General features: G+C 36.5%; 1 protein-coding gene across 1 annotated transcript in view; it reads left to right on the forward strand.

The window, feature by feature from the left end:
- dntt (deoxynucleotidyltransferase, terminal) overlaps window positions 1-17,246 on the forward strand; it is a 359,425-nt gene that overhangs the window by 87,634 nt on the left and 254,545 nt on the right. The window contains 1 exon segment of the mRNA XM_030156713.1: window positions 2,105-2,275. Within this exon segment, the coding sequence (XP_030012573.1) occupies window positions 2,105-2,275 (171 nt within the window).

The following is a 17,246-nucleotide window of genomic DNA, read 5'->3' on the forward strand; positions in this document are numbered from 1 at the left end:
CATTACATGTACGAAAAGTCTCCCATTAAACTTTAAGGAAATATTGATGTTTATGTCTCAAATCTTACAGCTGTAGCCATGGTGTGTCCCAATATTTTTATCCTTATAGTTTAGACACATCAATATTTTCTTAAAGTTTAATGGGAGATGCGAAGAAAGCCGATGGTTAGTTGTGGTAGAAAATTATTATTTACAGTCAGAGCATGACAAATATTTTAGAAATTTAGAGATAGAACATTTAAAATCATAGTCATAGATAAAAAACAAAAACAAAAAAAAAACCTATCAATGTTGAAAGAAGTTAAATATAAACCATCTCTGAGGCATTGTGGAAGCAAAGATAACAATTTAAACCAAACTAACCAATGCAATGCAGTGATATTTATCCCAATATAAAACTATATTATGATATTTGTCATTACTGTTTTGTGTCCCGGACCCATGTTAGAAAAGAAACACTAAAATTTAACATGTCCAAATACTTTTGACCATACAGTTTGTAAACATCAATATTTCCTTAAAGTTTAATGGGAGATTTTTCTTCCTCAGTGAGATGTGGAGAAAGTAGATGGTTAGTTATGGTAGAAAATTATTATTAACCTTCAGAGCATGACAAATATTTTAGAAATTTAGAGATGGAACATTTAAAATCATAGTCATGGATAAAAAAAATCCTCAAAATTAAAATAATTATAAGTAAAAACCATCTCTGAGGCATTTTGGAAGCAAAGATAACAATTAAAACAAAACTAACCAAAGAAATATTTATCCCAATATAAAACTATATTCTAGACATTAGTCGTTATTATTTTGTATCCCAGACTCCTGTTAGAAAAGAAACACCTGAATTCAACGTGTCCACATACTTTTGTCCATATAGTGTATAAACATAAATATTTCCTTAAAGTTTAATGGGAGATTTTCCTTCCTAAGTGAGATGTGAAGAAAGTAGATGGTTAGTTATGGTAGAAAATTATTATTAACCATCAGAGCATGAAAAATTATATAGAAATTTAGAGGTAGAACTTTTAAAATCATAATCATGGATAAAAAACAAAAACAAGAAAAACAAAATCAATGTCGAAAGAAATTAAGTACAAACCATATCTAACCATAACCATTTTGGAAGCAAAGATAACAAACAAAACTAACCATTTGCAATGATATTTATCCCAATCCCTGTTAGAAAAGAAGCACCTGAATTCAACGTGTCCACGTACTTTTGTCTATATAGTTTGTAAACATCCATATTTCATAAAAGTTTAATGGGAGATTTTTCTTCTTCAGTGAGATGTGAAGAAAGTAGATGGTTAATTGTGGTAGAAAATTATTATTAATATTCAGAGCATGAAAAATATTTTAGAAATTTAGAGGTAGAACATTTAAAATCATAGTCATGGATAAAAAACAAACAAACAGAAAAAAAACCAAAATCAGTGTTAAAAGAAATTAAGTACAAACCGTCTCTGAGGTATTGTGGAAGCAAAGATAACAAAACTAACCAATGCAATGACATTTATCCCAATATAAAACTATATTCTGACATTAGTCATTATTGTTTTGTGTCCCAGACCCCTGTTAGAAAAGAAACACCTGAATTCAACGTGTCCACATACTTTTGTCCATATAGTGTATAAACATAAATATTTCCTTAAAGTTTAATGGGAGATTTTCCTTCCAAAGTGAGATGTGAAGAAAGTAGATGGTTAGTTATGGTAAAAAAAATTGTTAACAGACCACGAACAATATTTTAGAAATTTAGAGGTAGAACATTTGAAATCACGGTCATGTATAAAAAAAATAAATAAAAAACCCCCTCAAAAATCAAGTAAAAACCATCTCTAAGGCATTTTGGAAACAAAGATTATCGGCAAGGTTATGACAGTCATTATTGTTTTGTAGCCCAGACCCCTGTTAGAAAAGAAAAACTTAAATTCAACGTGTCCACATACTTTTGTCCATATATTTTACCTCCCAGTCCACACGGGATCACCCTATTCTTGCAGTTTCCAACCTACCTACTCGCCTTGAGTGCGTTTTCTTTTTTTTTCCCAGCTCTTTTTCGTCCACCTTCACCTGTCCTTGTCTGCTTCTGTCCTCATAGGATGCCTTTGAGGTGCTGGTGGACAACTACGATTTCAATGAGGTCACAGGTCCGAGCCTGGCCTTCAGCCGAGCGGCGTCCGTCCTGAAGAGTCTACCCTGGACGGTGCAGAGTCTGGACACCACCCACAACCTGCCCTGCCTCGGGGAACACACCAAAGCAGTCATGGAGGTAAAGGACGCAGCTCATCCATCAGCTGATCCGCGGTGAAATATCATCCTCTGACATAATTCTTTTACTTTTACTTTCTGGTCCTTTTGTGCTCAGTCAGTCTTTTTAAGTGTATGTATGTGTCTGTGTGTGTGTGTGTGTGTGTGTGTGTGTGTGTGAGTGTGTGAGTGTGTGAGTGGGTGGGGGTGGGGGGGTGGGGTACTGATTTTTAAGCTTGTGTGTATGTGATAGCCCGAGCGGTCAAGGTGCGTTTCAAAAGGAGCATGAACCCAGGATTGTAGCAAAAAAAATCCATTTTCTTTATTTTCTTCAGCATGTCAAAAACAACACAACCTTCACCGTCCACATCCAACACTAAAATGACCCCTATACAGGGTGGGGAGGCAAAATTTACAATATTTTGAGGCAGGGATTGAAAGACAGTGTATGACCAATTAGTTTATTGAAAGTCATGAGAATTTATTTGCCACAAGAAAATGTACATAATAGAAAATGTTTTTCTTCTATGTGTCCTCCTTCTTTCTCAATAACTGCCTTCACACGCTTCCTGAAACTTGCGCAAGTGTTCCTCAAATATTGGGGTGACAACTTCTCCCATTCTTCTTTAATAGTATCTTTAAGAAAGTCGACATTGCTGTGTGATGTTCTATTGGTAGCATGTTCTAAAACGCCCCAAATAGCAGAATCCAGAGGGTTTAGATCTGGGCTAGAAGGCGGCCATAAACATGATTCCCAAAAATTGCTAAAGTTGGATTTGTTGCTGTTGTCAACAAGTGTTTTGGTGTTCTTGTGTAAGAGTTTAACTTCAAATCATATTTTACTGCATTTCTAGCGGTCTTGTTGTCTACCTCAAGTTCAATTGCCATTTTTCTCATGGATTTGGTTGGATCCTTTAGGATTTTGGATTTGAGAGCTTTAATAAAAGCTTTGGTACGTTTTTTGTTGCTTCCTCCACTTCCAGACTTTCTGGTAATAGTTTTGCTCATAGTCATTCTCTTCTTTCCATTATAAACAGTCTTTATGGACACTCCAACTATTTTTGAAATCTCCTTTGGTGTGACGAGTGCATTCAGCAAATCACACACTCTTTGACGTTTGTTTTCCTGATTACTCATATGGGCAAAAGTTTCTGAAAAGGTATGGATAATAGTGTTAGGTATGATTATGACATCAATATATGTTTGGTTTGAAAACAATTGACGTAGTGCCTGCTGAGAAAAAACAACTAAATGTTCATTGTAAATTTTGCTTCCCCACCCTGTATATACAAAAAGGCACTGTGCATGTGACTCAACTACACCATTTTTTCCACAGGGGAAACACAATTTACCCATCCTACCAACAACAGTTCTTTCTAATTTTAAAAACACCACAAACTCATAAAGTACACTATTTACAAAGATTAAGACAAACCAAATATACAAACACATATATACATATTTACATTTATCCCGCCACCAGAACACTCCTCCTTCAACCACCCCATATGCGCTCCCCTCCCGGAACCTTTAAATAGCGTCCAAGCCCCCCCCCCCCAGGGATTCCTTTGGCCGGACGCACCGGAAACGGAAGCCCACATGCAGGTAAGTCGGCGTCTACTACTCCCTACCATATTCTAAAAAAAGTATCAATACATTAACTTTATAGTAGTTTACTGTTGTTACACTCCTTTAACGATTCACCATGCACGTACTTTGTAATACACAGGCCCCTACGCACACCCGGCAAAAGAGGACCGCCGCACACACGGCTCACCTGGACGCTGGACCTGCTCCACCTCTGAATCACCCTCCAAACAATACAATAACCAATAAAGACATATTTTGTGTGTCTGTTTCTTCATGCTTTGCTTACATAAGTTATACAATATACTGATATCATTAACATCCGACGTAACGGTGACCCACCGTTACAGCGTAAAACACTTTGTGCTACGTCGTCAATGTTTGAAAGTGCTATATAAACTAGAAGCACTCGGAGAGCGCAGACCTCCGCCAAGGCTGATCAGTGCCCCCCCCCGTGGGCCCCCCCACCCCCGATCACCACCAAAATTTAATCATTTCTTCCTTATCCCATTTCCAACAAACCCTGAAAATTTCATCCAAATCTGTCCATAACTTTTTGAGTTATGTTGCACACTAACGGACAGACAAACAAACAAACAAACAAACAAACAAACCCTGGCAAAAACATAACCTCCTTGGCGGAGGTAATAAAGATTGATTGATTGATAAGAAGGGATGCACCGAACCGATACCAGTATCAGGCATCGGCTCCGATACTCAGTGTGTGTACTTGTACTCGTACTCGTAAATGTAATCCGATACAAATGCACCGATACCACTTACGGCCGTGTGACATTCACAGTTCAGTGCAGCAGGTACGAGGAGGAGGAATAATGTGTGGAGTGTGAAGAGTGTGGAGATTTTTCAAAATAAATGACGGTTATAACAGTAACGCTGATTATAAGTAACGTTACAGACACAGACAGATACGGACGCAGCGTTCTGTCCGTCCTCTGCGTACATTCCATCCATTTTCCAGGAGCTGGTGGATGCGTACCCAGACGGAGAATACCAGCAGAACTGTGGAGGTAGAGCAGGGGTGTCAGACTCATTTTAGTTCAGGGGCCACATTCAGCCTAATACGATATAAAGTGGGCCGGGCCAGTGAAATAATATAAATAATAGGACAATAACTACTGAGTGAAAAGAGTACAGTTCCGTAATGAAAATGTTTACATCTATGAATTGTACTGAAACATCACATGAACAAACATGAACAACCTGTAAATTCTTAAGAAAAATAAGTGCAATGTTAATAAAATTACACCTTAGTTTACTATTCATACATGTGAATCACAACTCAGAGATCACAGTGGATCTATAAATACACAAAACAGTTAACAACAGGGAGAATATTATTAAAATTCCTTGTACTTCTCTTAAGAGATTTCAGATATTCACATTTTTTGTAAAAGGCTAGTCTGTAAATTTAAACATTCTTGTGTAATGTAACTTTTTTACACTAAAACAATGAGAAAATTGGCAGTTTTCATAATTTATAGGTTATTATGATAGTATTTTACTGGTTTGATCATTTTTAGATTGAAATGACTTAAAATGATTTTAACATCCTTGATGTTAATATCTTCAGTGTCATTTTTGCATTTCACAAATTCATCCAAGGGGCCGGATTTGGCCCCCGGGCCGCATGTTTGACACCTGTGAGGTAGAAGATCTGTTCAAAGAGCGACTGTGTGAGTTAGAGAAAAACTACTGACAGATTTATGACTACTACCCAGGGCGGGGCTGGGGGTGCGAAGCTGTGCAGACCACCGCCAGCGGAAGTGAAAACAAAACTTATCGCTCATTTGTCTTTTTTCTTCCTGCTGAAGTTTCGCTTTTAAACCTTACCAGTGAAAACACTGCAACATTAGTATCCTTATTAGTGTTACCTCTGTCGTCTCCATGTTTGTTATTACTGACTTTCTTCTTCTAAAAAAAATTTACTCTTCTTCGTGCTTTTGTCCAGTATGGTTAATTCAGAGCAGCGCCCCCTGGTGGATTAATTGACAAATGCTCATTCCAACACAATAAATGTCAGTAACAGCACTTTATTCCAGTCAGACTAATGACAATGACAATAAAGCACATTTACAAAAGGAACAAACAACTGGAATGGGATTATTAAGTACTCGTATCGGTACTCAGTATTGGCAAGTACTCAAATGTAAGTACTTGTACTTGTATTCGGTCTGGAAAAAAGTGGTATCGGTGCATCCTTAGAAATAAGTGTTGGCTGTGATAGCTCTGAAAGGACACGGACAGCCAATTTTTGCAGTACATTTCCCAACCTCTGTAATTGCTCATTAGATGTCTTTGAGGTTTGATTTTCTGACAACATACTGTGGATTGTCAGCAGCTCGTTCTCGAATGTCAAACAGCAAATGATGCAGTGATTCACTGTTTACTGCGAATCGTTCAGTCAGGCTCAAGAGCGGTGTGCAACTTGGGCTCCCAAGGAACTGATTTTCATACTGTAATGAAATAAATTGAGCCAAAGTTTGCCTGAAGCGGGGAAATAGAATCACAAAACACTCTGAAAATGGTCAGCAGAAATTTATTCATTATACATGATTTGGAAACGGGCAACAGGGAGAAGAGCACTGTCTTTCCAATAAAGCTGCATAGAACAAGTTTACAAGATAGTATGTATACGCTGGGGCGCCAATAAGGCGGGGGGGGGGTAAACATGACACATTCATGGGGCCCAGTAGTTGAGGTGGGCCCAGTGGATATAGAAATTGTGGAAATTTTGTGTAAGAGCCGCTGCTTAAGAGAGGTGTAAAAGTCCAGAGGCGAACGTTGAAAAATGTTAAATTTCATTTTCATTTTTACGGTGTTGTAAGTGACCTTGTTTATGGACCACACCCCCACGTACATACCCCCCCAATTTCTGTTTTATTTATTATTTAACACTCTTTTATTAAATAATGTTAGTTCTTTTGTTGGCATTGCACAAAAATAATGTTATGATGTTAGTTCTGAACTAATAGAATACGAACATTTGAACAGGATTTTAAACTGTAATGTCTTTAAAACAATGTTTAAGTTTGAACACCAGAAAAATTTTTGATGTTGCGTTAGATCCTGTTCGGATCAAATAAAAATGTGTTTAGTATTTGTGGATATTTCAGGTGTAACTCAAATGTTCTAGGAAATAATCATTTAAAAAAAAAAGAAACAAACAAAAAATTGCCTTTTTAACAGTATCATGATATTGTGTGATATTGTATCGTAATCCAAGTATTGTGATTTGTATCGTATCGCCAGATTCTTGCCAATACACACCCATACTGATCATGTAGATCACAGGTGTCAAACATGTGGCCCGGGGGCCAAAACCGGCCCGCCACAGGTTCCAATCTGGCCCGTGACATGAATTTACAAAGTGCAAAATGCAAAAATTACCCTGAAGATATTAACAGTCAAGGGCATCAAGCTCAAAAATAACAGCATAATAACCTAGAAATAATGACTCCAAATGTTCTTCTTGGTTTTAATGTGCGAAAAATCATATGATATTATGCCTATAAATAATGGCAACACCAATTTTTTCTCTTTGATTTATTGCAAAGAACATTAAATTCTGATGTCCTTTAACAATAAAATGTCAATAACCCAAACAAATATGAACAACCTGAAATGTCTAAAGAAAAATAAGTGCAATTTTAACAATATTCTGCCTGTTTTGTGTCTTAGTAGATCTGATCTGTAATGCACATGTAGAAATCATAAGTTGAGGCATAATATTGATAAAATTGTACTTATTTTTCTTCAGAAATTTCAGGTTTTTTTTCCAGTTATTCACATCTTTCTTATTTTGGATAGAAATAGTTTCATCATTTAAGAATATTTTTTGCAGTAAAAAATGTGGAGTTGTCAATATTTATAGGCTATTATGTTTTTATTTTACTAGTCTGGCCCGCTGGAGATCAAATTGGGCTGAATGTGGCCCCTGAAGGAACATGAGTTTGACACCCCTGATGTAGATGTTCATTAAAGCTCATAGTTAATTCAATGGTTATTATATCAAAAACAGAGAAAACTGAAGAAAATGTTGCTTTTTCAGCAAAGTATATCATTAACTGAACATAAAAACAAGTGTCTACATCCACTATCATTTATCCAACTCAGTGGGTTTTACTGGTGAATCAATGTTGTATCAATGTTGAGTTTGACACCCCACTTTTATAAGGTCACAAAAACCCTGACCACTGACCAACAAAAAGAAATAAGTTCATCCTCCAGTTCAAGTCAATGTTTGCACCATGTTAGAACACAGAACTGAAGAAGGCTCTTGGATGAGGGATGAAACGTTTTCAAAAGAGCTAAACCAGTCCAGTTGAACTGAGAAGAACTACCAAGAAGAACGATGACCTGGACAAATGAGAACCTCCACAGACATATTAGAGAAAAAACATCCTCAAGGGGATTACAGAACTGAGCCTTGTTTCTGGTTGTTTGTCACATACTGACAGGGTATGATGAGGTTTTTTTTTTTTCTCTCTTTTAGTCTGTTTAGATTGTCTTAGTGCTCTGTCAAAAAGAATTGGGCTGAGTCTGTCTTCTTTTACCTGTCTGCACAAACATTCTTTCAAGAGGTGACATGGAAGTGGAATTTAAAACTGCAGATTGCGTTTGCTGTTAAAGACATTTCACTTGAATCTTTTGAAGAGCGTATCAGAAATAGTTTTCAGATTTCCACTCATGAAGACACACAAGCATCAGGACAACTCAGGTCATGTTTGGGCAAAAAAAAAAAAAAAAAAAACTGGGTTACTTAAGGTGTTTTCATACCTGGATTGATTGGAGCTGTTGTTCCGAAACAAGTCATTGCCTCGGTTCGATTAGGCAGATGTGAAAGCAGGAATATGGGGCTGCTGTGGCTCAGTTGGTATAGTGCACAGGTGTCAAACATGCGGCCCGGGGGCCAAATTCGGCCCGCCAAAGGGTCCAGTCTGGCCCCTGGGATGAATTTGTGAAATGCAACAATTACACTGAAGATATTAACCCTTTCATGCATGAATTATGAGAACCTTTATCATGATTTTTCCCCCCTGTTTTTATTCCTCTTTAGGCATGAAAAAAAAATGCAATCGACATCTTTTTATGAACCTATTTTTCATGTAGCTGCAAAAATGTCCACTCAAAGGGATACGATGCGTTTAATTTTTGAAGCAAAGAAACACGTATTTACTGATATAAAGTGAAAACTATGAAATATAAACACTTTTAATGCTGCTAATCTGATGTTTTCTCATATTTAAACCTACTCTAATGCTAGTCATTACTCACTTCAAGGAGATAATATACAAAAAACCCATTTTGTTAAAGAAAAAATGATAATTACAGTCTAATACAGGGATTAAAGTTCTCCGTCACCATGACGGATTTCCGTCAAATGGAAAAATTGAGGGGGGAAAAAAGTCATATTGAAGTAACTTCCCCACGAGTCCAGTCGGCACCGCGATCCTGTCCTGGGTCTGCAGGTGTTTAACACAGGCACGCCACACACAGGGGGCTGATAGGTTTAACAGTGATGATAATAAGGTGACTTCTTTATTTTTATGTCGGGTGGAGAGATTGATGACTATTTATCTTTGGAAGGAAACGCTGCTCATACTGTGCCTCAGAAACACATGGACAAGTTCAGCTTTACTGAAGTTCAGCCTCCAGACTAACTTTAGTTTAGTGCTAACAAGTAGCTTTCATTATGAAAGAACCACAGCGAAAAGGGAAGAAGACAGAACTGATCTACATGGACCTTCATGTTTGGGTTCATAGCTTACCTCCTCTTGCCGGTATATGACTAGTGTGTGTGTTTGTGTGTATGTGCCCTTCCTGTGCGTACGGCTGAGCGCGCCGCGGCCTTACGCGGTTATGCGCCCGACTGCATAAGTGCTTTATTTTGACCCGTTTAGCATCTTATTTCTATCTGTGTGGTACAGTACGAAGGTAAAATTAAATGAATGAGTAACACCCTTGGTATTTGCAGTGCCAAAAAGCAGAAAAAATAAAAGATTAGTTGGTTAGGGTTACATTTACACAGACATTTTCCCCAAAATTCATGTGCTGTTGGAGTTGGAGTTATGTTTTAGGAGTTCCTAAATTGTTAAATAAAGTTTTTCACTCATTTTTTGCAGTAAGGTTTTCTTCTAGTTATTATTTTCACTTGCTTCAAAGGTTTTCATACCCTTTAAAATTAACCAGAGAGCACCAAAGTTGACCTGAAGCTTTAAAAATTTTCTGGGGGAGGACCCCCAGACCCCCCACCAATACCACTCATGACATTTTTTCTATCCATGTTACTAATCTTCTACACTTGTACACTCTCCCATTCAGTGTGTTTTACAGTATTGCCAAATTTGACTATATAAACTTGTACGCTATAGTAGTATTGTATTGCATCATTTTTAATAGTGGCCAATGATTTTGACCAGAAGAAAATTTTCAGTCAGATGAAAATTTTTTGCTTTAATCCCTGGTCTAATAACAATTGATTTACTCTCAAACATGTTACTGCAGATCAGGTTTATCAAGAACAGCAAAGTTACATGATGCGTAAGTGTCCACTGTGTTGGCTGATATGGAACTAAAACAACAAAACCAATGAATATACAAGAGAACAGCTGTAGAATAACTGTCCACTGTAGTGACCACTATGCATGAAAGGGTTAATCATTTTAGTTCAGGTTCCACATACAGACCAATTTACCGTACTTTCCGGGCTATAAGGCGCACTGGAATATAAGCCGCACCTGACTATAAGCCGCAGGTGTCTACGTTGTGACATGAGATATTTACACAGAAAGATTATTTAAATATTTATTTCCATACCTTAACTGCTTTTTTCCAAACAGTGCCTGTATTCAGTTAAACAGAGAAAAAAACTGAGGTAGTCGTTTTTGGACCCAAGGAGGAGCGTCTTAAAATCAGCATGCAGCTCCAGTCACTTCAGTTAAAAACCTCAGACCAGGCCAGGAACCTGGGTGTTGTCATGGATTCAGACCTGAATTTTAAAAACCACATACAAACAATTACAAAGTCAGCTTACTATCACCTCAAGAACATTTCTAGGATTAAAGGACTGATGTTGCAGCAGGACCTTGAAAAACTTGTCCATGCATTTATCTTTAGTCGAGTTGACTGCTGTAACAGTATCTTCTCTGGTCTGCCTAAAAAGTCTATCCGACGACTGCAACTGATCCAGAATGCTGCTGCTTGAGTCCTCACTAAGACCAAGAGAGTGGACCACATCAGTCCAGTTCTGAGCTCTCTACACTGGCTCCCTGTCTCTCAGAGAATAGACTTCAAAATTCTCTTACTAGCATATAAAGCACTGAATGGTTTAGGCCCAAAATACATCAGAGACCTTCTAGTCCAGTATGAACCATCCAGACCACTCAGGTCATCTGGTGCAGGTCTGCTGTGTGCTCCTAAAGTCAGAACTAAACATGGAGAATCAGCGTTCAGTTTCTATGCTCCGTATATCTGGAACAAACTACCAGAAAATATCAGGTCTGCTGAGAGTCTGAGTTCTTTTAAGTCCAGGTTAAAGACTCACCTGTTCACTGCTGCCGCTGACTAAAAGGCTTTTGACTTTTTAAATTTTATATTCTCTTTTGAAACTCTGCACTGCAACTCTTACTTTAATATGTGTGTGTTTTTATTTTTTTTGGATTTTATGTGTTGTTTTCTTACTTGCTGTTTTTAATCACCTTTTACATGTTTCTTTTATAATGTTTTAAATGTGTTTCTTTTTATTTCAATGTCCTGTGTGAAGCACCTTGGATTGCCTTGTTGCTGAAATGTGCTATACAAATAAACTTGCCTTGCCTTGTAACACAGCAGTAAAACAGCAGGAACAGGCTGGTTCAGAAACATAGAAAAGTCTCACTAGATATTTCAGAACACCAGAAATAGTGTCTAAGATGGATCCCCAACATCCCAGTTCATGCTGGAGGAACTGCGGAGCCCATAGAGCTAATCACACTCACATATTTTGGCTTTGTCCTAAGTTAAGTGTGTTTTGGAGGGAGGTGTTCAATGCCGCGAAGGGGGTTTTAAAATGAACATTCCACAAAGCTTCACAGTGGCAGTTTTGGGAGTAATACCTGAAGGTCTGGATAGAAAAGCAGATAAATACCTTTTGAATATATTATTCACCACTGCCTTAAAGTCTATAACCATCAGTTGGATGAAACCAGAACCTCCCTCATATAATACATGGATTCAAAAAGTTTGGGATATTTACCAGATGGAGCAGATCACATACTTGCTCAGGCTTCAGAAAACCATATTTACTAAAAGATGGGAACCTATGTTACCTTTACTGCTGCAATAATATTTACTGGTGATGCAAGAATACTCCATGTTATCAAGGTGCTGTCTTTCTACCTCTGACGAAGATTTATATCTACAGCCTTTTTTATTTTTGTTTTTTTTATTTTTTGGAGTGAACATTGTTTGCTATAATTGTTATTGCTTTCTCAAATTTCATCATGTGTCTGTGGAGGTGTATGAGAATATACGGTGGCCCAGAGGTGCAACAGGCCAAAAAATTATCCACTAGACGAAAAAAATTATCTACTACAAGAAAAAAAAAAAGAGAACAGCCTAAAAAAATTATCCACGAGATGAAAAAAATTATCTACTACAAGAAAAAAAAAGAGAACAGCCTAAAAAAATTATCCACGAGATGAAAAAAATTATCTACTACAAGAAAAAAAAAAGAGAAAAACAGCCCAAAAAAATTATCCACGAGATGAAAAAAATTATCTACTACAAGAAAAAAAAAGAGAACAGCCTAAAAAGTTTTTTTTTTCGGAAAACAGTATCTCGTAAACTCATAAAAACAGGTTGTTTTTTTTCAGGAAACAGTATCTCATAAACTCAGAAAAACAGCGCCGATTTTTTTTAAACTTATTTTTTCTCGTAATTATGAGATAATTATCTCATTAATTCAGAAAAACAGAGCCGAAATTATTTTTTTTTTGTGAATGCAATACACTTCCGTAAAAATTATCCAGTATAAGAAAAAAAAGAGAACAGCCTAAAAAAATTATCCACTAGATGAAAAAAATTATCTACTACAAGAAAAAAAAGAGAACAGCCCAAAAAAAATTATCCACTATAAGAAAAAAAAAGAGAACAGCCTAAAAAATTTATCCACTAGATGAAAAAAATTATCTACTTCAAGAAAAAAAAGAGAACAGCCTAAAAAAATTATCCACTATAAGAAAAAAAAGAGAACAGCCTAAAAAAAATTATCCACTACATGAAAAAAATTATCTACTACAAGAAAAAAAAAAAGAGAACAGCCTAAAAAAATAATCCACTAGATGAAAAAAATTATCTACTAAAAGAAAAAAAAAAAAGAGAACAGCCTAAAAAAATAATCCACTAGATGAAAAAAATTATCTACTAAAAGAAAAAAAAGAGAACAGCCCAAAAAAAAATTATCCACTGTAAGAAAAAAAAAGAGAACAGCCTAAAATAAATTATCCACTAGATGAAAAAAAAAATCCCCTATAAGAAAAAAAAGAGACCAGCCAAAAAAATTATCCACTAAAAGAAAAAAAAGAGAACAGGCAAAAAAAATTATCTACCAGCCCAAAAAATTATTCACTATAAGAAAAAAAAAAAGAACAGGTGAAAAAATGTATCTACTATGAGAAAAAAAAGAGAGCAGCCCAAAAAAATATCCACTATAAGAAAAAAAAAAACATCATCCACCTTTTCAATTACGGGGGCGCTGTTTACCCGAAAGGTGCCTTGCTTTAAAATTAAGACCACCACAAAAAATAAAAGGATAGGCTGAAAAATTTTAAGGCTTTCGGCTAATGTGGCTAATGCTAAGGAAGTACCCCACCGGAAGTGGAGGTCGTGCGCTAAAAAATAAAGTTATTTTAAAATATAGACATTTCCATTAATATAGTTTGCAAAGCAGTTAAATGATTAAATACGGTTCCAGTGTCTGCTCAAGGTTAGGCATGGGCGTTAAATGGTTAAGGTTAGGGTTAGGGTATGGTTGGGGTTAGTTTTCAGTGGTAAATGGCCCTTGTGTGCACTGTGTGAAGGTTCGTTGCTAAGCTAATGCTAACGCGAAAAGTTGACTTCATTAATGCCAACTCCCATCACCGCGTCCTGTCCTGTCAGGAAGCCGGGCTACAGGCTCCAAGCGCCGCTGTTCTGTGGAGTTGAGCTGCTCCGTCCACCCGCTCCAGTCCGGCTTACACACCGGGGAGCGGATAGCTGTCCACCTGGACCTGATGGAAAGTTATTGGAGGGGGGACGAACCGGTTCACCAAGCCGCTCCTCCATGGATCTAGTTCTGACTAATGCTTTCCATCAGGTCCGACAAATAAATGAATCCACATTTGCACTCTTCTGCTGTGTATATTTTCGTTAATGCTGGTGAATGTCATTTTATTTGACTTCATTAATGCCAACTCCCATCACCGCAGTCGTGCCCTGTCAGGAAGCCGGGCTACAGGCTCCGAGCGCCGGTGTGCTTGAAGGGCTTGATCCGTGCACGAAGCGGGGCTTGGTTCTGATTTCTGTGAACGAAACTTGTTCCATGATCCGTAATCGGAACCGGTTACGAGAACGGAAACAACTTCACACTCCCCCGAGAAGCTTTCAGCAGCACAGATAGAAGGAGCTCCTGCCTGGACCAGGGACCACTGTCCCACTGACAGAGAAACACAGACACATTTTATTTTTTTTCAGAAAACAGTATCTCGTAAACTCATAAAAACAGAGCTTTTTTTTTTTTTTTTTCCGGAAAACAGTATCTCGTAAACTCATAAAAACAGAGCTTTTTTTTTTTTTTTTTTCCGGAAAACAGTATCTCGTAAACTCATAAAAACAGAGCTTTTTTTTTTTTTTTTTTCCGGAAAACAGTATCTCGTAAACTCATAAAAACAGAGCTTTTTTTTTTTTTTTCGGAAAACAGTATCTTGTAAACTCATAAAAACAGAGCTTTTTTTTTTTTTTTTTCCGGAAAACAGTATCTCGTAAACTCATAAAAACAGAGCTTTTTTTTTTTTTTTTTCCGGAAAACAGTATCTCGTAAACTCATAAAAACAGAGCTTTTTTTTTTTTTTCGGAAAACAGTATCTCGTAAACTCATAAAAACAGAGCTTTTTTTTTTTTTTTTTTCCGGAAAACAGTATCTCGTAAACTCATAAAAACAGAGCTTTTTTTTTTTTTTCAGAAAACAGTATCTCGTAAACTCATAAAAACAGAGCTTTTTTTTTTTTTTTTTTTCCGGAAAACAGTATCTCGTAAACTCATAAAAACAGAGCTTTTTTTTTTTTTTTTTTCGGAAAACAGTATCTCGTAAACTCATAAAAACAGAGCTTTTTTTTTTTTTTTCAGGAAACAGTATCTCATAAACTCAGAAAAACAGAGCTTTTTTTTTTTTTTTTTCGGAAACAGTATCTCATAAACTCAGAAAAACAGCGCCGATTTTTTTTTTTTAACTTATTTTTTCTCGTAATTATGAGATAATTATCTCATTAATTCAGAAAAACAGAGCCGAAATTATTTTTTTTTGTGAATGCAATACGCTTCCGTAAATTTTTTTGGGCTGTTCTCTTTTTTTTCTTGTAGTAGATAATTTTTTTCATCTAGTGGATAATTTTTTTAGGCTGTTCTCTTTTTTTTTCTTGTAGTAGATAATTTTTTTTCATCTAGTGGATAATTTTTTTAGGCTGTTCTCTTTTTTTTTTCTTGTAGTAGATAATTTTTTTCATGTAGTGGATAATTTTTTTTTAGGCTGTTCTCTTTTTTTTCTTATAGTGGATAATTTTTTTAGGCTGTTCTCTTTTTTTTGTCTTATACTGGATAATTTTTTTGGGCTGTTCTCTTTTTTTTCTTGTAGTAGATAATTTTTTTCATCTAGTGGATAATTTTTTTAGGCTGTTCTCTTTTTTTTTTTTTTTTCTTGTAGTAGATAATTTTTTTCATCTAGTGGATAATTTTTTGGCCTGTTGCACCTCTGGGCCACCGTAAGAATATATTTGCAGCTGTGTAGTGGGAAAAGAAATTAACTGAATTGTACTTGAATGTATAATTGTACTGTACTGGAAAAAAAGAGAAAATTTAATAAAAATTAAGTTAAAAAAAACAAAACAAAACAGAAAAGTCATTGATCTCTATCTTCATCTTCCTTCTGCTCATTGAAACCACTGCAGTCATCTTCTTCAGTGTGGGAGTTGAACAGCCTCAGAAAGGCTCCGTCACACACCTTCTACATCTCTCCTCCGTTGTTGCTCAGTGGCACTTCCGTGCAGCGGCTCTATTTCCTTGTTGGACAGACACATCGATTACTTTTGACTTAAAAGCTGCAAAATATGCATTTCTTCGTGTGTTTTCCATGATGAGGGTTTGTGCATGACACGCAAAATGATTGTTAAAAGTTGAGCTTAAAACTTCTCGTCTTCATCAGCTCTTCCACCTGTCTGTCTCACTTTTGCGCTTCCTGCTAGAGCGCCCCCTGGTGGCCGTTAGCCCGTATAAATCTATACTCGAGCTGCATTGCTGTGTAAGCCACAGGGTTCAAAACAAGAAAAAAATAGCAGCTTATAGTCCGGAAAGTACGGTAATCCAAAATGCGTCGGATCAGTCAAATACTGTCCTAAAAACCTACAAATACTCACAACTCCAAATTTTTGTCTTTGTAAATGTAAAAATGTTCATATCATTTTACTGTATTTACACTAAAACAAGCTAACATTTCACAAAAAACACGAATAACCTCAAAAAATATGAACATTTTGAAATGTCTGAAGTGTAATTTTCACAATATTCTGCCTGTTATTAAATGTTTGTATATTTGTAGATCCACTGTGATCTGTAAGTTGTAGTTTACATGTGCAAATGACAAACTGAGACATAATATTGTTAAAATTGCACTCAGTTTTCTTAAGAAATTTCAGTTTGTTCATGTTATTCACATTGTTTTAAAGGATAGTTGGTAGATGTAAACATTTTCACCGCATAATTTTGCTGTTTTTGCTCTAAAACATAGACGAAAGTTTGGAGTTGACATTATTTATATATTATTATGTTATTATTTCACTGGTCTGCAGATCAAATTTGGCTGAATGTGGCCCCTGAACTGAAATGAGTTTGACGGCCCTGGTATAGTGGGTCATCCAATGACCAAAGCGTCGGCGGTTCAAATCCTGCCTCCGACTGTCCACATGTTGAAGTGTCCTTGGGCAAGACACTGAATCCTAAATTGCTCCCAGTAGGGCGTGGCAGCACCTTGGTGTGTGTGTGTGTGTGTGTGTGTGTGAATGGGTGAATATGAGGCTTTGTATAGTGCTTTAAAAGTGTGGAAAAGTGCTATATAAGTACCAACCATTTACCGTAATTGCTTTCGCTAACCATTTTGG

Source organism: Sphaeramia orbicularis, chromosome 15, assembly GCF_902148855.1.
Source record: "Sphaeramia orbicularis chromosome 15, fSphaOr1.1, whole genome shotgun sequence".
NCBI classification, from domain to species: domain Eukaryota; kingdom Metazoa; phylum Chordata; class Actinopteri; order Kurtiformes; family Apogonidae; genus Sphaeramia; species Sphaeramia orbicularis.